General features: G+C 43.6%; 1 protein-coding gene across 3 annotated transcripts in view; it reads left to right on the top strand.

Moving 5' to 3' along the window:
• The window catches only part of TFPI (tissue factor pathway inhibitor), a 56,020-nt gene extending 31,381 nt beyond the window's left edge, over positions 1–24,639 (top strand). For 2 of the 3 annotated variants that reach the window (XM_029071890.2, XM_029071889.2), the window contains 5 exons: positions 2,225–2,254; positions 3,521–3,697; positions 7,379–7,456; positions 23,314–23,493; positions 24,294–24,639. In XM_029071890.2, the coding sequence (XP_028927723.1) occupies positions 2,225–2,254; positions 3,521–3,697; positions 7,379–7,456; positions 23,314–23,493; positions 24,294–24,397 (569 nt within the window). In that variant the 3' untranslated portion in view covers positions 24,398–24,639. Of the gene's footprint in view, positions 1–2,224; positions 2,255–3,520; positions 3,698–7,378; positions 7,457–14,400; positions 14,716–23,313; positions 23,494–24,293 lie in introns of those variants that run through there. The other variant, XM_029071891.2, reaches the window with a different exon arrangement.
• Positions 24,640–24,846: the final 207 nt, after the last annotated feature.

Below are 24,846 nucleotides of genomic sequence, written 5' to 3'. Positions count from 1 at the left end.
AATTTCCACTGGATGTGAAGTCACCCCTTGGAAAGTTTGGATGCATAAAGAAGCAGTGTTTTCGAAAAATAAGTCGAATATGGAGGAGGGAGTTCCAAGCTGGAAGGAAGTGGTGAACGAGGAGTCGGGAGCCAGAGGTGAAGCCTAGCTACGCACCATGTCTCTCTACTCTGTTGTACTGTACTCTCCCAGGCACTTCGTACCGTGCTCTGCACACAGTAAGCACTCAGCAAATACGTAGGTTGGTGTTAGAGGAGCAAACTCCTCCCCTAGGCACTTCGCACGGTGCTCTGCACACTATAAATGCTCAATAAATTTGATCGATTGATTGATGAATGCACCCCTACTTCTATAGGATTTTTTCATATTTTTCCACTCCCAGTAGGGTTGTTGTTTAAATTGTTTCCCAGAGTGGTGATAAGTTGCACCGAGCTGTATTTTTTCCTTGGTATTTAATAAGAGTTTACTATGTACCAGGAACTGTCCTAAGCCTGGGGTGGTTACAAGCAAACTGGGTTGTTCACCGTCCATGTCCCACGTGAGGCTCACAGTCTTAAACCCCGTTTTACTGATGAGGTTACTGAGGCCCAGGGAAGTGAAGTGACTTACCCAAGGTCACCCAGCCGGCCAGTGGCAGAGCCAGGATTAGTCATCTTCATTCTTTACCTCTAGACTTGAAACGCCCTGTGGGCAGGGATCATGTGTATCCACTCTGTTGTATTGCACTCTCCCAAGCACTAAATAAAGCAGTGTGTGCATACAGTAAACACTCAATAAATACCATTAATCAATTCACTCCATCCCAGCTGCCAATGGCTAATAATAATAATGTTAATAATAATGTTGGTATTTGTTAAGCGCTTACTATGTGCAGAGCACTATTCTAAGCGCTGGGGTAGATACAGGGTGATCAGGTTGTCCCACGTGGGGCTCACAGTCTTCATCCCCATTTAACAGATGAGGTAACTGAGGCACAGAGAAGTTAAGTGATTTGCCCACAGTCACACAGCTGGCAAGTGGCAGAGCCAGGAATCGGACCCATGACCTCTGACTCCCAAGCCCATCCTCTTTCCACTGAACCACGCTATAGTGAATTGGTTAACTTGGGTAAGAGCGCCGATTAAGGAAGAAATATCTCTGTGAATCCTCCTCAGCAGGACCTACTCTAGCTCCCTCATGCTATTCAAATGCTGCTTCTGAGTGAGACAGCATAATATTGGAGAATATTTACTAAATCTATGCTTGCCTGCATTGTGTAATTGCTCCGCACTGTTATGGGGGTTTTTTTGAGGAGGAAATTAAAATTTAGTTTTGGTTCCACATAACTGTAAGCAAAGATGGCATCATGTGCCAGAGGGGAAAAAGAAAAGGGTCAGAATGTGATAAGGAAGCAGAGATGGCTTGTGTAGGGAGTTTCTTCTTTGGATGGGCACGTTTCTGTGGAGGAAGAGGAGAAGGTCAGAACATGATAACGCAGCAGATCTGGTTGTGCCAGTGCAGAGGAGTTTCTTCTTTAAAATAGGAAGAGACGTGCTAAAATGAAGTAATGCAGCCAAGACAGATCTGCCCCTTAGAGGAGAATTCATTAAGATAAGCCTTTACTGGAGAAATAAAAGGAGAAGAAGAGAGAAGAGAATTGGTTTATTCACTGTCTATTTTATGTAATTCGTGGGAGAATACATTAGAAGTAAGAGAGACAGTTTCAAGTTACCTCTTTTTTCTCCCCTCTCCTCCTCTTCCTCTATTTTTTTCTCTCTCCTCTGCTTATTTCCAGACTTGATTCTTAGTTGATCCACATAATAGTCCCCACCCTGTTTTAAACTTCCAAAAATTATGCCAAAAGTGAGGAAATTATGTAAGCAAACATGATGTTTACATAGGACAGCAACTTACCGAATACTGTGATTTTTTTAAAGAAATGTATGTTGGACAGTCTAATGTACTTTATTTCAAAGGATCAATCTAGATCTGGAAACCTGACATTTTTTTATATATATTCTAGATCAAGGTCAGGATATGAAAAATGTTTCCAGAATTCCATTTTTATCTTGTGGAGGTCCGTTAACTTTTTATAGCAATAGACAACTCTTCCAAAAGAATGAAAGTAAAGCAATTTTCACTCAATATTTAATGTTTCATGTTATACTGATTTTGATGTTTGCACAGCTTTGTACTCATTAACTTTTTGATGCATATTGACATCTTGTGCTTGTTTTTATTGCAGAATATTCACCGAGGACAAAAGGACTAAAAGGTGACTTTTAGTTTTAAGTAAAATTTACTCATGCTTTAAAGGGATGTGACTTCAACTGAGCACTTACTCTGTGCAGAGCACTGTTCTAAGCGCCTGAATTTTCAGGGGGAGTGATGTCCAAAGAGCTTTTACAGATGAGGAAACTGAAACCCAGGCACATTGGTCCTGGTGGAAAAGTTTTGACCAACAGCAAGTTTGGAACTTGATTAAGTTTAGTGCCTTTCTTCTCAACCTTCTAGCACTTTGTGTGTCCTCTTATTAGTAATACAAGCATTTTTGCACTTGGTACGTGCAAATATTTTTCACAGATAATCATATTTATTGAGTGCTTACTGTGCAGAGCCATGTCCTAAGAGCTTGGGAAAATATTATATGAGTAGGTAGATGTGTTCTCTGCCCACAAGGAACTTACAGTCTAGAGGGGGAGACAGACATTAAAATAAATAAATGAATTATGGATTTGTACATAAGTGCTGTGGGGCTGAGGGAGGAGTGAAAAAAGTTTGCAAATCCAAGTGCCACCATGACACAGATGGGAGCACAATGGAAATGGCACAGGTCTGAGAGTCAGAGGATCTGGGTTCTAATCCTGACTCTGCTATTTGCCTGCTCTGTGACCTCTGCCAAGTCACTTAACTTCTCTGTGCCTCAGTTTCCTCATCTGTGAAATGATGATTGAATAACCATTCTCCCTTCCATTCAGACTGTGAGCACCATGTGACACAGGAACTTTGTCTGATCTGATTATCTTGTATGATGATGATGTTGGTATTTGTTAAGCGCTTACTATGTGCCGAGCACTGTTCTAAGCACTGGGGGAGATACAAGGTCATCAGGTTGTCCCAGGTGAGGCTCACAGTCTTCATCCCCATTTTACAGATGAGGGAACTGAGGCACAGAGAAGTGAAATGACTTGCCCACAGTCACAAAGCTGACAAGTGGCGGAGCCGGGATTCAAACCCATGACCTCTGACTCCCAAACCCGGGCTCTTTCCACCGAGCCACGCTGCTTCTCTGCCCCAGAGCTTAGTACACTGTGTGTCACCATAGCAAGTACTTAACAAATGCCATGACGATTATTATCGTTCTCAAGTGAACTAGAGAACAGCAGTAAATTTTCTGAAGTCAGAAATCTGTTTGATTTTACTCCAGGCCTTTCCCATAAACTTTTGCGGCTTGGAATATTTTATGCTGTTTTATACTGTTTTCTGAATTCATGACATACACCTGTGTTACTTTATATCGTGTCATACTTATCGTTCTTAGAAAAACCCGAATTTTGCTATTTGGAGGAAGATGTTGGAATTTGTCGAGGATTAATTTCCAGGTATTTTTATAACAATCAATCAAAACAGTGTGAAGAATTCAAGTATGGTGGGTGCCTAGGAAATGAAAACAACTTCGAATCACTGGAAGAATGCAAGAGAACCTGCGGAGATGGATGTAAGTGGGTTTTTCATTTTGTTTTCTGTCAAATTTTATGTCAACAGTTGGCTTTTTTGATTTACTATTTGATTTACTATGAGACATTTACAGCATTTTAGTATTTTTATATATTTGAGTATTACATATGTATATATAAATTCAAAAATGAATATATATATATATTTATATATACATACATTTATTAGAGTTTTCTGTAGACCATCTCCCAGTTAATTCTATCCCATAGGAAAGCTAACTCCATTTTTTAACAGCAAATATACTTTCCCCTCTCCAAGTCTACACTTCATTCTCCTTCCCGGATCATTTTTTCAAAGTGTCATTCCACACATGCCTCTCCCTTCCTCAAAAAACCTTCAGTAGTTATCCATCTCTCCATTTTCAAGCAGAAATTCCTGACCTTCAGCTCTCTTCCTTTAATTTAGAGCCCCTCCTCTCATTCTCTTCATTCCTTCTCACCTACTCACAGTGCCTTGTCTTTGTCTCTCCCTCCCCCGATCCCCTCGTTATGAACTTCCTTAGTGGAACTTCCTAAACCCTTCAAATCTGCCAGATCACAGCTGTCCTGAAATGATTGGATTTCTTCTCCTCAAGTCAGATCCTCCCGAGAAGTATCTCAGCACTTTAGTGCCATCTCTGCACTTCCACCCTCACAACAACCTTTAGCACTTCGGTACGCATCCACTTGGAGATGGTCTAGTGGATAGATCATGGGCCTGGGAGTCAGGAGGACCTGGGTTCTAATCCCAGCTCCGCCACTTGTCCCCTGTGTGAATTTAGGCAAGTCATTTCACTACTCTGGGTCTCAGTTACCTCATCTGTGAAATGGGGGTTAAGACTGTGAGCCGTGTGTGGGACAGGGACTACGTCCAACCCAATTAGCATGAATCCACCCCAGAGTTTAGAACAGAGCTTGCCACGTACTAAGCGTTTAACAAATACTATTATTATTAGTATTATCTTAGGCTATTAAAGCACATATCCATATAACCGTCTTGTCATTCTTTTCTCCTGCCAATCCGCAATCTTTGATCAATCGATCAGCGGTATTTATTAAGCTCTTACTATGTGCAGAGCACTGTACTGAGCTCTCGGAAGAGTACAAAGCAACAGAATTAGCAGGTACGTTCCCTGCTCATAGCAAGTTTACATTCTAAAGGGTGATAGCAGGGAGTATGCTTTCTAAGTTTATTGTACTCTCCCAAATGCTCTGAAAAGACAGTACAGTGCTCACCACCTGGTACATGCTCAATAAAGGCTATTGAGTGAGTGATCATTTGCACCCACCAACCCTGGAACCAAAAGATATTAGATATTAGCACAGCCGTGAGAGTTAGAAGGAACTGGGTTCTAATCCCGGCTCTGCCACTGATCTGCTGTGTGACCTTGGATGACAAGTCACTTCACTTCTCTGTGACCCAGTTAATTCATCTGTAAAATGGGGATTAAGACTGTGAGCCCCATGTGGGACAGCGTTTGTGTCCAACCTGATCAGTTTGCATCTGTCCCAGCTCTTGGAAGAGTACTTGAAACATAGTAAGTGCTTAACAAATACCATCATCATCATTATTATTATTACTTTCCAAGCACTTAGTAGAGTGCTTTGCACACAGTAAGTGCTCGATACATATGATTGACTGCCCGAATGACTCAATCACCTTGCTTCCACATCAAACAAAGACTTTTCACCATTGACTTTAAGGCACTTAATCACGTTGCCCCCTCCTACCTCACCTCGCTACTCTCCTACTGCAACCAGTCCACACACTTCACTCCCTAATTCTAATCTTCTCACTGTACCTGAATCTCATCTATCTCGCCACCAACCTCTGGCCCACATCCTGCCTCTGGCCTGGAACGCCCTCCCTCTTCATAATAATGTTGGTATTTGTTAAGCGCTTACTACGTACAGGGCACTGTTCTAAGCGCTGGGGTAGATACAGGGGAATGAGGTTGTCCCACGTGAAGGTCACAGTCTTCATCCCCATTTTACAGATGAGGGAACTGAGGCCCAGAGAAGTGAAGTGACTTGCTCCCAGTCACACAGCTGACAAGGGGCAGAGTCGGGATTCGAACCCATGACCTCTGACTCCCAAGCCCGGGCTCTTTCCACTGAGCCATGCTGCTTCTCTTCATATCCTACAGACAGTCACTCTCCCCAACTTTAAAGCCTTATTGAAGGCTCTTTTCCTCCAAGAGGCCTTCCCCGACTAGGCCTTCATTTCCTCTTCTCCCACTCCCCTCTACAATGCCCTTATACTTTATTCACCCCTCCCTCAAACCCACAGCATTTATGTACATATCCATCATTTATCCATTTATATTAACAATAATAATAATGGTGATATAATAATATTATTATTATTTAATGTCTTCTCCCTCTCTAGACTGTAAGCTCGTTGTGAGCAGGGAAAGTGTTCACCGATTCTGTTTTACTGTAGTCTCCCAAGTGCTAAGTGCAGTGCTCTACACAAAATAAGTGCTCAATAAATACAAGTGATTGACGAATTCATTATTTTTCTAAATCAATGCATAGGAAAACTATTCGGTCATTGCTTCATTTCTCACTTCGCTTCATGCCGAGAGTAACTCTTAATCAACCAAGTAATAGCATTTACCGAGGGGTTAATGTGCTAAGCACTTGGGAGGGTACAATGCAGTAGAGTTAGTAGACATAATTCCTGGCCAGAAGAAGCAGTCTAGAGGGGGAGATGGACATTAAAATAAATTGCGGCTGGGGAAAATAGTCAAGCGTGAGTGCTTAGTACAGTGCCTGGCACGTAGTAAGCGCTTTAACAAATACCATCATTATTATTATCCTCATTATTTTTATGCATAAGTCCTAGTAAGTAGCTAAGTGTACCAGGGATATTCCACTATATCGCCCTAACTCGCTCCCTTTGTTCTTTCCCCCTCCCATCCCCATAGCACTAACGTGCATATCTCTACTTTATTTATTTGTATTGATATCTATCTCCCCCACCCTAGACTGTAAGCTCGTTGTGGGCAGGGAATGTGTCTGTTTATTGTTGTATTGTACTCTCTCAAGCACATAGTACAGTGCTCTGCACACAGTAAGTGCTAAATAAATATGATAGAATGAATGAAAGTGCATAGAGGGGAGGGGAGGTAGGGAACGGGATGGTTTAACCAGCAGAGGCCTCTTGAAGGAGATGTGATTTAAAGAGGGATTTGAAGGTGAGGAGAGGGTGCATTCTGTCAGATATGAAAAAGAAGGAAACTCTAGGCCCAAGGGATGATGAGGACCAGCAGTGGGGTGGATGAGATAGAGACACAGAGAGTACGTTGGTGTTAGAGAAGCAAAGTGTGCATATTATATTGTAGTAAGACATCAGCGAGGAAAGGGAGGAGAGTGGGAGTTGATCGAGTTCCTCAAAGTCAATAGTGAGGAGTTTCTGTCTGATGCAGAAATGGATGGACAACGGCTGGAGGTTCTTGAGGGCTGGGGAAGCATGGCCTGAACAGTTTTTCCGAAAAACGATCTAAGCAGCAGAGTGAAGAGTGGCCTGAAGTGGAGAAATACAGCAATAGGGGAGTAGGCGAGGAGGTTGGAAGGTGGGAAGAAATAATAAGGGTTTGGATCAGCAGGGTAGCAATCTGGAAAGGAAATGGTGAATTCAGAGATCATACAATGTTCATATTTCTCCTCTCTTTCTCTAGTGGATTCACTGCAAGTTGACAAAGAAGAAATTCAGCCTGATATAATAGTTAAACCCAGTCAGTTACCAAGCGATTTTGGTAAGAATTACCTTTAAATTCACAATAATGGTGATGACGGTACAATGAAAATACTTTTTTAGCAGATATGATGAAAGATGTTTGTTTTTATCCTAAATTGGAGAAACGTTTTCCTTGTCTAATTTGAAGTAGACTTTGGAGAGGGATAAAGATTAGTCAATCAGTAGTATTTTGGAGTGGTTTCAGTGAGCTTGGAAGAGTATAATACGCAAGAGTTGATATGGACAATCTATGCCGACAAGGAGCCTAAAGAATAGAGAACTATTCTCCCCATCCTCTTCCACTGGGCACCTGTGTCCTTCTCTCTAGCCTGGGCCTGGGTTATTCCCTACATAAGTACTGTTTCATGGAACCCCTGAGCTCCAAAAATGTCCCCAGAGCTCCATAATGAGGAAGAGGGAAAGAGCTTCTGCTGAATATGCTGTATTTCTCTTTGGCACCTCCATGAGGAGGGTGGAATTTTTCTTTCATCTTGCTATCCGAACAAGCTATCAGACTACTAGTAAATGAGCTCTTACTATTAGTCGATTTTAGCAGCTACCCGGCAAGTGGATGAAAAATCACTTCTAGTACCAAAGCGATTACCTCAGAAAACTCTGGTCTCGGCAGGCTTGCTCTCCCCATCACCTCACTGAAACCTTTATGAGCATTACTTTTCTTTTTAATGGCATTTGTGAAGCGCTTGCTATGTGCCAGGCACTGTACTAAGCACTGGGATAAAAACAAGCTAATGAGATTGGACACGGTCCGTATCCCACGTGGGGCTCACAGTCTTAATCCCCATTTTACAGATAAGGTAACAGAGGCACAGAGAAGTGCAGTGATTTGCCCAAGGTGATACAGCGGACAAGTGGCAGAGCCAGGATTAGAACCCAGGTCCTTCTGACTCCCAGGCCTGCGCTCTATCCACTAGGCCTCACCGCTTCACAATCCCCATTGTTGTACAATAATGGAAGAGCGAGCCCTTGATCATTAGCTACCCATTCCTATTTCACCGGAGGGCCTGGTTTGGGCAGGGCGCTCCCATTTTCCAGCTATAAAACTATCCCTCTTTTTAAAAATTTGAGCTTTATAGCCCTGCCTTTCAGTTTTCTAAAATCCTCTCCTGACTAGAAAAAAATGTCCTTTTATTGAAAAGCATAATAAATTACCTGAAATAGATAAAAAAATGATCTTTTATGATTAGAAATACGTTGCTTGTTGGTATATAGTATTGCGTTGAGAAGACCGAAATTTAGCAGCGGCTAGCTGCCGAAACAATTTGAATTCCAGATAGAGCCCTAAAGGTGGAAAGTAAGACATTAAAATGAATTTCCGATGTTTGAGGGCATTCGATACGAAAGGTAGCACCTTCTGGGTGCAGAGCATTGTACCAGCTGCTTGGGAACACGCGCTAGTAGTAAAAGATGCTGCCTCAGCCCTGGAGACTTTCTTCCAGTCTCTTGGGAAAGAAGTTGAAATGAATAGCAAACACAAACCAGGAAAAGGAATCAGAACAAAGCTAGAAGTGGCAACCGCGAAAGTTAGCGCAAGAATAGTGGATAAATAAACAGACTGCTAAGGGTGCCAATGAAGTCTCCTTTTAAGGAAGAGGAAATAAATGCAGCCAACTCTTTTGATTTTGTTCTCTTTCCTTCCTGAGTCAAACCCCACCTTTATAACCCAGAACATCTGGAAAATCAAACAATGCCTCTCTTGGTTTATGGTGGTTGGTTGTTTTTTCAGCTCTGTTGGGTCACTGCTTCACTGTTGGGTGGGAGGGATCTGAGCAGGAAGATTTGAGGCCCTGTCGAGGGAGAGAGCTTCTGAAATGAGCTTGGCCTAGTGGAAAAAGCCCAGGCTTTGGGCAAATGACCTCGGGCAAGTCACTTCACTCCTCAGTACCTCACTTCCCTCATCCGCAAAATGGGGATTAAGACAGTGAGCCGCACGGGGGGCCTGGATTGTGTCCCATTTGACTACTTTTATCTACTTCAGAGCTTAGAACGGTGCCTGGCACATAGTAAGCGCTTAATAAATTTCATTTTAAAAGAAAAACAAGCCTCACCGTATAACGTTTCTGTTTGGACGTGCTGCCCAGACTGTTGTAGAAGAACAGCGTGGCACGGGAAGGAAAAGGAAGCAGTGTAGTGTAGTGGATAGAGCAGAAGCCTGGGATTCAGAAGGTCCTGGGTTCTAATCCCAGCTCTGCCCCTTGTCTGCTGTGTGAACTTGGGCACCACACTTCACTTCTCTGTGCCTCAGTTACCTCATCTGTAAAATGGGAATTGAGATGGTGAGCCCCACCTGGGACAGGGACTGTATCCAATCTGCTTTGCTTATATCCATCCCAGTGCTTAGTATAGTGTCTGACACATAGTAAGAGTTTAACAAATACCACAATTATTATCATTATCATTTCTATTATTATTATCGGCCAAACTGCGTTCTCTCCAGCCTCATGGGACTGGCTGTCGCAAGTTCTGTTCGCTCTACAAGCCCTGCTTCGTGCTGTACCTCTCCAAGAAGAATGAGGTGATGCCTCTGTCATCTTCCCCCAACCCCCGCCTTCGGAGCTCAACGGCAGAAAGAAGTGGAAAAGCAGCGTGGCCCTAATGGAAAGCGCACAGGCCTAAGAGTCAGGGGACCTGGGTTCTAATCCCAGCTCTGCCAGTTGCTTGCTTTGTGACCCTGGAAAAGTCACTGTTCTGTGCCTCAGTTCTCCTGTTCTTCCTCCTAATCAGAGTGTGAGCCCCATGCAGGGCAGGGACTACATCCAACCTAATTCACTTCTAGCTACCCAGCATTTAGAACAGTGTGTGACACATAGCGAACACTTAACAGATATGGCAAGTAAATAAATAAATAAATAAATGTGCACAGGTGATCGGCACTAGAGCACTGAAGTGAATTTTATTATAGATTGTGGGCAGGGAAAGCGTCTTCCAACCCTCGTGGTCTCCCAGGCGTTTAGCATAGTGCTGTGCACATAGTAAACACTCAGTAAATACCATTGATTGATTTCAGAGAAAGCTAATTCTAAAATTCCAGTGTTAAGGTAGGGTAGAAATTGATGTGGGTGTGGAAAATCTGACAAACAGCTTTCTATACCTCCCTCTTTCCCTAGGTAGAAGCAGCATGGTTTAGTGGATAGAGCACGGGCTCGGGAGTCAGAAGGTCCTGGGTTCTAATCCCAGCTCCTCCACCTGTCTGCTGTGCGACCTTGGGCAAGTCACTTCATTTCTCTGGACCTCAGTGACCTCATCTATAAAATGGGGATTAATAATAATAATAATAATAATAATGTTGGTATTTGTTAAGCGCTTACTATGTGCAGAGCATTGTTCTAAGCGCTGGGGGAGACACAGGGAAATCAGGTTGTCCCACATGGGGCTCACAGTCTTAATCCCCATTTTACAGATGAGGTAACTGAGGCCCAGAGAAGTGAAGTGACTTGCCCACAGTCACACAGCTGACAAGTGGCAGAGCTGGGATTCGAACTCATGACCTCTGACTCCAAAGCCCATGCTCTTTTTAGCCCCAAAGGGACAGGGACTGTCCACCCTGATTAACTTGTATCTACCCCAGTTCTTAGAACAGTGCTTGGCACATAGTGGAAAGAGCCTGGGCTTCGGAGTCAGAGGTCATGGGTTCGATTCCCGGCTCTGCCACTTGTCAGCTGTGTGACTGTGGGCGAGTCACTTCACTTCTCTGTGCCTGTTACCTCATCTGTAAAATGGGGATTAACTGTGAGCCTCACGTGAGACAACCTGATTACCCTGTATCTACCCCAGCGCTTAGAACAGTGCTCTGCACATAGTAAGTGCTTAACAAATACCAACATTATTATTAACAAGTACTGTAATTGTTATTGTCGTTAGGGAGAAGAATGGAAGTAGCTTAGGGAAAATGACGCTCAGGTAGGTTAGAGGAAAGAGCAGATCTCGTCCCGCCGGAGGTTGGAAATGAATCTACCATGGATTTTCTTTAGGGGAGGGGATCATGTCTGCTAATTCTGTTATATTGTACTCTCCCAAGCACTTAGTACAGTGCTCTGCACATAGTAAGTGCTGAATAAAAACCACCGACTGACTGATTAATTGATTTGATCCTCCCAAGCCAACTTACTCTTCTGCCTCCAAACCCTTGTCCATGGTCTTTTCCCTTGCCTGAAATGTCTTCCAGACAAGATGAGATTGAGTCAGTCAGTCAAGTGTATTTATTGAGTGCTTGCTGTGTACAGATGGCTGTGCTAAGCCCTTGGGAAAGTACAATATAATGGACACATTCCCTGCTCGCAACCAGCTTACAGTTAGTGAATAGGTTGGCATTAGAGGACTGAAGTGTGTGAGCTGGGTTTCGGTAGGAAAGTAGAGATGAGAGGTAAGGGGACGAGGTGAGTGCTTTAAAATCGATGGTGAGGGGTTTCATTTGATGCGGAGGTGGACGGGCAGCCCCTGTAGATTCTTGAGGAGTGGGGAACTGTGGACGGAACGGTTTTGTAGAAAAATGATCAGGGCAGCAGAGTGAAGTATGGTCTGGAGTGGGGAGAGACAGGGAGGCAGGGAGATCAACAGAGAAGCTGATGCAGTAATCAGAGCCATCTTTTGCCACTTAGAAAGCCTTTCCAAAGTCACATCAATCAGTCGTACTTAGTGAGTGCTTATTATGTGCAGAGCACTGTAATAAGCACTTGGGAGAAGGCAGTATAACAGAATTAGCAGAAACGCTCCCTACCCACAACGAGCTTACAGTCTAGAGTTGAGCTTTCATATAAAAATAGTAATTATGGCATTTGTTAAGTGCTTACTAGGTGCCAGGCACTGTACTGAGCGCTGGTGTGGGTATAAGCAAATCAAGCTGGACTTTGTCCGTGGTTGGACAGTCCACAGTCCAGCTGTGGAAAAATCCCCATTTTCCAGATGAGGTAACTAAGGCACAGAGAAGTTAAGTGACTTGTCCAAGGTCACACAGCAGATAAGTGGCAGAGCCGGGATTAGAACCCATGACCTTCTGATTCCCAGGCCTGAGCCTCATCCACTATGCCATGCTCCTTCTATATATACCTATCCAACTACCCAACATCACCTCCAGTAGGACTTCCTGGATGAATATTTGTTTTCGCCAGGATGTATTTCCCCCCCAACTACTATTTCGGTCCTTCTGGGCCAGCGCTCCTTCACTGACACCCACCAGTACATAATTCTGCTGTCCCATATCTACAATTTTTATGCACTTATATCAAACAATTAGTCCTATTTATTGAACACTCACTATGTGCAAGGTCTTGCACTAAGCACTTGGAAGAGTACAATATAACAGACACATTCCCTGCCCATAATGAGCTTAGGGTCTAGAGAGGAGCTTTCATATACCTATCCAACTTTTCTTTTTTCTATCTGTTAATTATTTTGCTCCTGTCTCACCCCCTAGATTGTATTTTACTTGGGGATAGCTCTATTCATCTTTTAGTTCTATTGCACCCTCCCAAAGACTTAGTAAAGTGCTCAGCACAAAATAAACAATAAACGCTATCGATGGATTGATAATCGATAACTTACCTCCGCTACTGTCAAATTTATCTTTATTAATTGTATTTATTGAGCACTTATCATTGCACAGCAGTACTTAGTGCTTGCTCTACCATTGACTTTTAAGACCAATATTATTAAGAACTCTTTGCCTTCCGTCTCCTATTATTATATCTAGCACGGGCCTGGCAGTCAGAAGGACCCGAGTCCTAATCCTGGCTCTGTCACTTAACTGCTGTGTGACCCGAGGCAACTTCTCTGTGCTTCGGTTACCTCATCTAAAAAATGAGGATTAAGACTGCGAGCCCCATGTGGGACAGGGACTGTACCCTACTCGATTACCTTATATCTACCGGAGCACTTAGAACAGTGCCTGGCATATAGTAAGTGCTTAACAAATACCATTTTTAAAAAACCTAGGAATACTGCCAATATGGGGCTTCTTTGAAGAATATATAAACTATCTCCATAAACCACATCATATAATAGCAGTCCTTTTATTATTGTTACTTTAGTGGTATTTGTTAAGAGTTTACCACGCACCAAGTACTATACTAAGTACTGGGGTAGATACAAGGTAACCAGGTTGGACGCAATCCCTGTCCCACATGGGGCTGACGGTCTCAATCCCCATTTTACAGATGAGGGAACTGATGCACAGAGAAGCGAAGTGACTTGCCCAGGGTCACACAGCAGACAAGTGGCAGAGCAGGGATCAGAACTTGCCAGACCCATACTGTATCCACCGGGCTAAGCGGATAGGACATTCCTATTGTTATCACGGGAGAAAGAGCACTGCTCAGGGAATCGGGAGGCCAGACTTCTAATCCCAATCCTCTCAGTTGCTGGCTAAAATGGGTGAAGATCATCCACGTACTTCACAGTGTGCTGCACTTCTGCCGACTGGCTCGCTTGTTGCGCTCCCGGCTCCAGCGGGAACACGACCGCAGGGAGGGACAAGTGTAAACGTCTCCGTTCAAACCGCCAGCACTGGAATTAATTCCCCTGTGTAGGTTCTTGCTCCTGAAATTTCAGGACTGAGGGTAGTCAACTGTTTCTCCCTCAGAAGGTCTCCATCTTCACTGAGAATATGTGTTGGGGGAACTTAAAAAAAAGGAAGGCATGGACCCTTCGTCTTGTTCAGAATTCGAATTTTGTTGCAGCGAGTGACACGTCTCTGTGATGTACGTGATCTCAAAATCCCAAGCTGAGAAAATTTGTCTAGACAAGACGGTCATTTCTGTGTGTGCATGAAATGGTGATTTCCACCTAGGCTTAGTGTGGTTTCTGTGAAAACAGGCTAATTACGGTAGAAGATGACTACCGATTTAGAGACGGGCTGGAGATGGGATTAGAGGGTGCCCGAGAATATTGGAAATGGAGGGTGAAGACTATCGCTTTGACACTGAGAGATATTATTTTTGTGATTCGCAGTTGTGAAGGAGAGTTCAAGTCGTGGTGGGAAGAGTGCTGATCAATCTTACCGAGTCTTTCTGATCGCCTTCTGCATTTATACACAAATGTCCTTTCTAGGATTGGGTGACATTTATAGATTTGAAAATTCACTTTTTTTAACATAACCTTTGCACGTGCTAAATGTGGCTGGGCCTGACACGAGACACAGGGAAGTTAACCATCCGAACATGATATATTTACATGATTTTACTCTTTTCTATAACGTGATGGATCACCACAGTGATCGTTATCAGTCACACCTTGTTAATAAAGTTTGGAGATTTATTTCTATGACCGCTCTCTGTCTTTCATTCATGTTCATTCACGTTCCACATTGACCTCCACACTCCGCGGTGTTCCGATCAAGTTAAGTGACACAGATCTTCTAAATACCGTGGTGCATTTAAGGCAATTACTGAGGCTAATTCGTGGTCAGAGAGGCGTATCTTTTGGCATAGATAGAATGCTGTAGATGGAAGTGAATAGATGGTTGGCACCTGAGAAGCTCTGAATGGCAACGTATCTTGTTTTCTTTTCCGTCTGCAGCACAATTGTTCACTTCCCTGATTGATTCATTTATTTGGTAGAAGAATTGTCTGAGGGCACAGCTTCTCCAAGAGGCCTTCCCTGACTAATCCCCCCTTTCTTCTTCTCCCACTCCCTTCTGCGTCACCCTGACTTGCTCCCTTTGTTCATCGCCCCCCTCAGCCCCACAGCTTTTACGTACATATCTGTAATTTGTTTATATTAATGTCTGACCTCCCCACTCTAGAGTGTAACCTCATTGTGGGTAGGGAACGTGTCTGTTTATTGTTTACTGTACTCTTCCAAGTGCCTAGTAGAGGGTTCTGTACACAGTAAGCACTAAATGAATATTATTGAATGAATGAATGAATGAATGAATGAACTATCAAATGAACTTCACGGCTCAAGTACCAGTATTAAACCCAAGATATAAATCAGGGTAATGTGGTTTCTCAAGGAGGCTTTTCTTTTTCTGGTTCCTATTTAGAAACAAGAAACAGTTGAGACTTGGTCTCTGGCCCAAAAGGGGATCAGAATCTAAATGATGAAGGCAGACACACCAAAAATGCAGTTATAGAAAAATATTTTTTAACCATAGTAGAAGCGCTTATTATGCACCAGGCACTGTATTAAGCGCTGGGGAAGATACCAGATAATCTGGTTGAACAGTTCTCTATCCCACTTAGGGCTCACCCCATTTTACAGATGAGGTAACTGAGGCACAGAGTAGTTAAGTGACTTGCCCAAGGTCATGTAACAGACAAAAGGCAGAGCTGGGATTAGAACCCAGGTCTTCTGATTCCTACGTCCGTGCTCTTTCCAACAGAGCATACACATCTCCCACTCCCTTCCCCATCTCCCACTCCCTTCTGTGTCGCTCTGGCTTGCTCCCTTTGCTCTTCCCCCCTCCCAACCCACAGTACTTATGTACACATCTGTAATTTTTTTATTTGTACCAATATCTGTCTCCATCCCTCTAGACTGTGAGCTCGTTGTGGGCAGGGAATGTCACTCTTTACTGTTGTGTTGTACTTTCCCAAACACTTAGTACAGTGCTCTGCACACAGTAAGTACTCTATAAATACGATCGAATGAATGAATGAATGCTTCCTGTGCTGCCTTTTGGGCAGAAGAGCCAAACAAAATGAAACCTTGGAGAAATCGCTGCACAAAGAGCCAACTGTATAATTTAAACCCTTATTAACATTGTAGGCAGAGGGAGAAAAAGAGAGGGAGGGAGAAAAAAGAAGGGGGAGAGGAAAGACAGAGTAGAGAATTAAAAGGGGGGAGAGGAAAAGCAGAATAGAGAGGTAAGAGGGGGAGAGAAAAAAGGAGCGAGAGAAAAGGGGGGGAAGAGGGAGGACAGAGGAGGAGGAGAAGGAAGAGGGAAGGGAGGAGGAACGAAAAAGGGGGCAGAGGAAAGAGAAAAAGAAGGAGAAGACTGACAGAGGAGAGAGAGAGGAAACTTATTCTTGACTTCTTTTCATTTGGGAAGGAAGGAGAGCAGATGCCCTAGATGTAAAGCAGGAATCTGCTTTTGCCATGTTGCTCTCATCCCTACTCCAGATCGAGCATTTATTCATTCATTCAATCATATTTATTGTGCACTTACTGTGTGCAGAGCACTGACTAAACGCTTGGGAGAGTATAATACAAAAATAAACAGATAATTCCCCACCAACAAAGAGCTTATAGTCTAAGATTGGGAAGTAGGTGGGCGAATCTCCCTCTCAAGAACATCGGAGGACTGTGAGAGGTGAAGCCCAGTATCGGCCTGGACCCTACCTCAGCAGCCCTGCACCCACCCCCTATCGTCCCTGACTGGCTTGGCCGAGAGCCACTGCTGCTTTCATTAATAATAATATTAATAATAATAATGGTGGTATTTGTTAAGCGCTTACTATGTACCAGACACCGTTCTAATCGCTAAGGTGGATACAAGCAAACTGGGTTGAACTCAGTCCCTGTCCCACGTAGGGCTCACCGTCTCAATCCCCGTTTTAAAGATGAGAACACTGAGGCCCGGAGAAGTGAAGCGACTTGTCTAAGGCCACACAGCAGTCAAGTAGCCGAGGCGGGATTAGAACCCATGACTTTGAGACGCCCAGGTCCGGGCTCTATCCACCCCTCGAGTGCCAGGGGTGGGGCCGGGAGGGCGAAAGCAAGTCGAGCTGGCCATCTGGGGAGCCCAGGGGGCAGCCCTGATGGTCTCCAGGCCTGGATTCCATAGACTGAGGGCGTAGTCCGGTGCTTTGCAGACACTAAATGTTCAAGAAATACGACGGAATGAAAGCAAGGCAAGGAGACCCCTTTTGGCATAACTCGGAACCTTCTCTGCTCAAAGGGGCAGCCTGGACCAGTTACTTCCTGTCCAGACAACTGTGAGATCTAAGCTACCAAGCATCGCTCGCTCTCTCTCCATCTGAGGGGACACTTTGACCCTAAGGGCTGAGCACCAGTTCTTAAGGGTGTTAAGAAGAGTGAGCTGTGGTCCAAATCCATAGTTGAGTGACCCCCGATGTTTATTCACATGTGTTTGCCCCCTAGAACATGCATAAATGCATACATGTACACAAACATGCACATAAACATGCACATTACAGCCAATAATAATAATGTTGGTATTTGTTAAGCGCTTACTATGTGCAGAGCACTGTTCTAAGCGCTGCGGTAGATACAGGGTAATCAGGTTGTCGCCCGTGAGGCTCACAGTTAATCCCCATTTTACAGATGAGGTAACTGAGGCACAGAGAAGTTAAGTGACTTGCCCACAGTCACACAGCTGACAAGCCAATAAGAAAAACAGGTAAAGTTCAACAATTCCAAAATACCAACGGTAACCTAACGAAGGGTTAGTCAGTGTTGGGAAGAATAAGACAATCTATGGAGAAGCAACGCAATGTAGTGGCTAGAGCACGGGCCTGGGAGTCAGAAGGTCATGGATTCTAATCCCGACTCTGCCGCTTGACGGCTGGATGACCTTGGGCAAATCGTTTCACTTCTCCGGGCCTCAGCTCCCTCACCTGGAAAATGGCGATTGAGACTGTGAGCCCCACATGGGACAGGGACTGTGTCCAACTCGATTTGCTTGTATCCACCCCAGCGCTCAATACAGTGCCTGGCACATAGTAAGCGCCGAATAGATACCATCAGTATTATCATGATCACCCCTCTGCAAAAGCAGCGTGGCTTAGTGGAAAGAGCCCGGGCTTGGGACTCAGAGGACATGGGTTCTAATCCCAGTTCCGCCACTTGTCTGCTCTGTGACTCTGAACAAGCCACTTAACTTCTCAGAGCCTCAGTTACCTCATCTGTAAAATGGAGATTAAGACTGTGAACTCCACGTGGGGCAACCTGATTACCTTGTATCTACTCCAGCACTTAGAGCAGTGCTTGGCACATAGTAAGCGCTTAACGGATCCCATCATGAGAATTTATTATTATTACTGTCATCAAAAAAAAGGGGTCACACTTTTTAAAGGCGGCACAGAGGGGCTTTTGATGATGATGGTGGTATTTTTTAAGCGTGTACTATGTGCCAAGCACTGTTTTAAGCACCGGTTCTGTCCACCGGCTGAAGTTGGGGATCCCTCCTGTGATGGCCGGGAGCATGATGGGGTTGGGGGTGATCCAGTTCTCAAAGCCCTCTTATAGGCAGGGAAGTTGGACCTGATTTCTGCCTGTCATCTCTATTCTACTAGGCTTTTCTCACCCAGGAATGAGCAGGGGGCTTCTTGTGTGGGTTCTGATCCTCAGGATCCCTCCTGCAAGCTGCGGGAAAAACATGTTTAGATCAGGAAACTACCCCAGTTGTCTGGCATAGAACATGTCTACCAACTACCATCCCTATGCGCATGATACCCAAATCTACACCTCCGGCCCTGATCTTTCACCTTCTCTGCAGTCACACATTTCCTCCTGCCTTCAGGATATCTCTACCTGGTTATCCCTCCGACAGCTCGAGATTATCGTGTCCAAAACAGAATTCCTCATCTTTCTACCCAAAACCCTGTCTTCCCTGTGACTTTCCCGTCACTGTAGACAGCACCACCAACCTCCCTGTCTCACAAGCCCACGACGTTGGCGTTATCCTCCACTCATCTCTGTCACTCAACCCATACATTCGATCTGTCACCAAATCCCGTCGGCTTAACCTTCACAACAGCGATGAAATCTGTTCTTTCTTCTCCATCCGAATTGCTACCATGTTAATCCGAGCACTTTCCCTATCCTGCCTTGATTACTGCATCAGCTTCTTTGCTGACTTCCCAGCCTCCTGTCACTCCCCAGTCCAGCCCATACTTCACTCTGCTTCCTGGATCATTTTTTCTATTGAAATGTTCAGTCCATATTTCTCCATTCCTCCAGTGGTTGCCCGTCTACCTTCTGCATCAAACAGAAACTCCTAACCGTCACAATTAAAGCACTCCATCACCTTGGCCCCTCCTACTTTACCTCACAGCTTTCCTATTATGACCCAACCCACACACATTTCTCCTGTAATGCCAACGTACTCACCGGACCTCAATCTCATCTCTCTCAACCAACCATTCCCTCACATCCTGCCCCTGGACTGGAACATCTTCCCTCTTCATATCTGCCAGACGATCACTCTCCTCAACTATCAAACCTTATTAAGAGCACATCTCCTCCAAGAGGCCTTCCCTAACTAAGCCCTCATTTCCTCTTCTCCCACTCCCTTCTGCATGGCCCTTGCACTTCAATCTGCACCCGATATTCACCCCTGCCTCGGCACTTATGTAAATATCCCTAATTTATCCATTTATATTAATGTCTGTCTCCCCCTCTAAACTATAAACTCAGTGTGGGCAGGGAACATATTCACCAACTGTTATAATGTCCTCTCCCATAAATAAGCAAGTGCTCCATAAATAGGTGCTCCCTAAATACAGCTGATTGATTGTTATATTGTACTCTCCCAAGTGCTTAACACAATGCTCTACACACAGTAAGCCCTCAGTAAAGACAATTGATTGATTGGTTGAAGAGAACAGAGAGAGAACTGGTTCCAAGCCAAAGACCAAGAAATAACCCTTCGATATTTAGATTGCCTCCAGAGAAGGAACATTCTTACAATAAAATCAGGTCAGATCCTCATTTGATAAAGCCTATGTAAAAGATCCCGGGTATAAATATGGGCCAAATATCAAAACAGTTTTTCTTCTTTTCAGTTTCCATCCTTTCATAATAATCACGGTATTTGTTAACCACTTACTATGTGCCAGGCACTGTACTAAGCACTGGGGTGGATACGAGCAAATCGGGTTGAACGGTCCCTGTCCCACATGAGACTCACAGTCTCAATCCCCATTTTACAGATGAGGGAACCGAGGCCCAGAGAAGTGAGTTACTTGCCCAGGGTCACGCAGAGGACAAGCAACGGAGCAGGGATTAGAACTCACGACCTTCTGATTCCCAGGCCTGTACTCTATCCATTACACCATGCTGCTCTATAGGGTAATATGCCACTACCTATTTTCCACTCAGCAGTCCCTCAAAAAATTTCGTACTTTAAACTACTTTGAACAATCCAAAAGGCAGTGAAGTATCTGAAAGTCTCACTTCATCTGTAAAATGGGGATTAAGACTGTGAGCCCCCTGTGAGACAACCTGATTACCTTGTATCTATCCCAGTGCTTAGAACAGTGCTTGGCACATAGTAAGCGCTTAATAAATGCCATCATTATTATCTTTATTATTATTATTAGTCCCCTCTAGCCTCCCGGGAGCCTCACACCCTCTATCTTGGGCACGGAAGCTATTCACCCCAGTGGAATTGGGGTGAAATAGTCGCTCCAGCTGAGTTTGGATCGGCCATAGTATGGCCACACCAGCTCTGCTCTAGACTGGAAGCTCCTTGAGGGCAGAGATCGTAGCTACCAATGCAACTGTACTGTACTCTCCCAACCTCTTAGTACAGTGCTCTGCACCCAGTAAGCACTCAGTAAATAATGACGGTGTTTGTTAAGCCCTTACTACGTCTCAAGCCACACTGACTGACAAGAGCAAGTCTCGCACTCAACACATCTGGCAATCAACCCTGTCTACTGAGAGTTTGCTGGGTGCAGAGCACTGTCCTAAACGCTTGGGAGACTGCAGTGCAAGAGTTGGTGGATATGTTCCCTGCCCACAACGAACTTACTGTCTGGAGGAGGAGACGGACATCAAATCACAGGTACTTACATACATGCTGTGAGACTGAAGTTTCCCTTTCTATCAAACCACATTTAATCCTGACAAAAACGTATGACATTTTGCAGGATTTTCATATGCACAGATGTTTGTTTCAGGAAAAAAATGCACCGGGCCAGGATGTCTTTCCATAATTATAATCCCCTTAATTCCCACAACATCATGATGATGATGGTATTTGTTGAGCGCTTACTATGTGCCAGGCACTGTTCTACGCATTGATCACAGTGAGGGTGGAAGAAAATAGAAATTATACCACATATCCCCAAACTAAATTTCGTTCTCTATAGATACCCAGAATACCTTTTAAACCTGAAATAAAAATGTAGTCATCATTCTTAACACAGATACTTTAATAAACTTTAAGGTAAAGCTATACTTTTTCATTTAGTCTATTCTATTATTTCTTCTTATTTCTTCTATCACCTTCCTTCCAAACCACGCTCCTCTCTGCTTTATTCAATTTCCCCAATTAGTTAATTAATTGTACAGTAGATTTAATAGGAAAGAGATACTATATGGAAAGCTGAAAGCATTCGCATTTTTTAGCCCGGAAGAGAAGTTTGGTTCCATGAGGGGTTCTAACACTTTTGAATGTTTCAGGAGAACACTGCGTGGCTCAGTGGAAAGAGCCCGGGCTTGGGAGTCAGAGTTCATGGGTTCAAATCCCAGCTCTGCCATTTGTCAGCTGTGTGCCTGTGGGCAAGTCACTTTACTTCTCTGTGCCTCAGTTCCCTCATCTGTAAAATGGGGATCAACTGTGAGCCTCACGTGGGACAACCTGATTACCCTGTATCTACCCCAGTGCTTAACAAATACTGTCATCATTATCATCATCAACACCGGCATGATGATCTCCAGCCCCCCAGAAGGAATGAATTGACATGATATCAAGAGAGACTTGGGTTAGACTTAAAGAAGAACTTTCTAATTGTAAGTTTGGAGTTTGTTCCAGATGGATTATTTAATAATCAGTCCATAGATTAGAGTATCTTGAATTTCACTCAATTTTGGGGGGATGGGGAGGAGGGAGGCAAGGAATGGCACATAAAATTTCTAAACCCACCCAAATCGTCTCATGTTTCCCCATTTTTTGCAGCTATCTTACCTGGGTTTTCTCCTCAACAGCCCCTGACTTCCTATCCATCATGCCTCTGCCTCCTCTGGTTCTTTTTTCTATCTACCTGAAAATCTGGCACTTGACCTCACACTACATTGTTGCACAAAGAGCCTCTCAGTGACTCCTCATCATCTCAGTAGCTGGTCCAGAAAATGGATTTTCTTTATAATACAGTTAATTTGCCAATTTTATTAACAGGTTCTATCTTCCCTTCATCCTGGAGATGATCTGCCAAAATTGCTACTGAACTTCAGCCTTGACTTTACCTGCAGGGAATATTTGTATGCCACTCTATACCTTCCATTACATTGCCTCATTTATTTTGATGGGCATTTGGAGTCACCTATGGTCTAAAGTGTTCTCGTAGCATTGACTATTCTCCAACTCTTGCTCATCCCGGTAACAATCCACACCAAGTCATCTCGTCCTCTACATAAAAAATGTACCTGTGATTAAAAAAAACCCCACCAATCTGCTCCGAAATGTAAAACATTTGAATCAACATTCATTTCCACAAATCTTAGCTCCTTCCCATGATTGTAATATTGCTCTCATTTTCGGTTTACCTGGTTGATTTGCTATTGCTTCAGCCTCTCTGTATCGTTTTAGGGGACTAGTATATTTTATACATCTATAAATTTAAAAGATTTTTTGGCTGTTTCTTCAAAGAATGTCAAGAGCATGGACCATGGATGTTCACAAACTATTAGCACTTGTATGTTTATTTTTTCCAACGTTTTAAGAATTCTTGATATTTCTAATTTTTATGTTTTTTGGTGGAATGGTGTAGGGAGCATTTTATATTAGAGCATGTATATGTTGTGTGGTCATGAAGTGAAAGGCCTGTTTTAATACATAGACATTGTAAGGTGAGGCTAAAAGGATTTTCTTTAAAATTCTAGCACTGAATATACTGAGAATATGAATGTTTTGCTTAATTCATAGATACAGAACATGCTACTGACAACCAACTGTAAAATTAAGTTAAAAAAATTCACATTGGTCTTATAATAAAATTTTCTCAATGTTATTAGAATTCTCCAGCCCTTCTTGGTGCAGGACTCCGGCAGAGAGAGGTTTGTGCCGTGCAAATGAGAAGAGATTCTTCTACAACGCAGTTATTGGAAGATGCCATCCATTTAACTACAGTGGATGCGGAGGGAATGAAAATAATTTCACCACCAGAAAAGCATGTCTCCAGAACTGTAAGAAAGGTATGAAACCTACTCATGTTTCATATCTTCAGTGTTAGTTGTCTTCTAACATTGATTGATCGATTGCAAAGCAAAAAATTGTATTACTGTTGTTAGGCATCATATCCTATTTGGTTCCCGAACCCGAACTAACCTCCCTTGTTTCACAAATTGATGACCTCTCCTCCACCTCTCCAGAGAACTTAACTTACTCGCTCCCTTCTCCCTTTGCCGATCTCATATCACTAAGTCAGAGCCCTGGATCTCCTCCACAGTCTGCTTCTCGGGCGGGAGCAGCAGAGCGATGCTGGCGAAAATCCAAACTCCAGGCCGACCTTGTCCACCTCAAAATCATTCTCGCCTGCTTTAAATCTGCCCTCTCCTCCACCCGGAAACATCATTTCTCCATCCTTAAGGACTCCCACGCCCCTGGCCTCACCAGTCATTTCAAACTTTTAACTCCCTCCTCAAACCCTCTGCCCCGCTGCCTACCCCATCTCGTGGCCTTTGTGATTGGATCACGTACTTTATTGGGAAAATTCAAACCAACAATTAATCGATCATTCAACGGTATTTGATGTGCTCTGGGGTTGGGGGTGAGTGTTCTCAACCACCTTTCCACTGCGGTATTATTCTTTGGGGCACGGCGGTCCTTTTGGAGTTAGCCCTCCTTCACAAGAACAATCAAAAGAGCTTCATAGATGAGAATCTGGTTTGTCCATATCAGAATGGATTAGCTCACAATTATGAAGTAGCCTAGCTGTGTTTTTCTGGAGTAAAAGATGTTCTATTCACAGTATTCATTGCTCTTCTTCTTCTAGGTTTTAATAGAAAAGTAAAAGGCGGTTTAATCAAAACCAAACGAAAGAGAAAGAAGCTGCCAGTGAAAATAACGTATGAAAAAATCCTCATTGGAAAGATATAATTTATAAAAGAATATGAAACACATGCTACTGCATCACTGACGTTTTACAGTGATGCGTCTTTTTCAGCCAGGGATGTCTATTTCTAATATTTTCATTTCATAGTAGCTTGGGGCAAATGTAATTGTGTTTTTAAGGTTTTTTTAAAGTTTTAAATATCTTTTCTGTTAAACATGTGTTACCCACGCATATTGTAACATCTTCTTAATTACATTAAAATATTTCATTTTCCCGTAACAGTCAACGCACGAGTATCCGGCACCTTTTGATGCATTTAGTTGATTATCCAGGTACTTGGCTCTTCGATCTTCACCCAGTACACTAATTTTTTTGACTGGGTCATTTCTCATATACCTCTCTATCACAAAATAGTCACAGGGGGATAAAGGAGAGGAGACGCAACTCAACTCTCATTTTCTATTTGTTAACAATTCTTCCAAATCTCTCGTTA

This window comes from Ornithorhynchus anatinus, chromosome 9 (genome assembly GCF_004115215.2).
Source record: "Ornithorhynchus anatinus isolate Pmale09 chromosome 9, mOrnAna1.pri.v4, whole genome shotgun sequence".
In the NCBI taxonomy this organism is placed as follows: domain Eukaryota; kingdom Metazoa; phylum Chordata; class Mammalia; order Monotremata; family Ornithorhynchidae; genus Ornithorhynchus; species Ornithorhynchus anatinus.
Note: the sequence above shows the minus strand (reverse complement) of the source record. Positions and strands in the feature narration are given on the sequence as shown.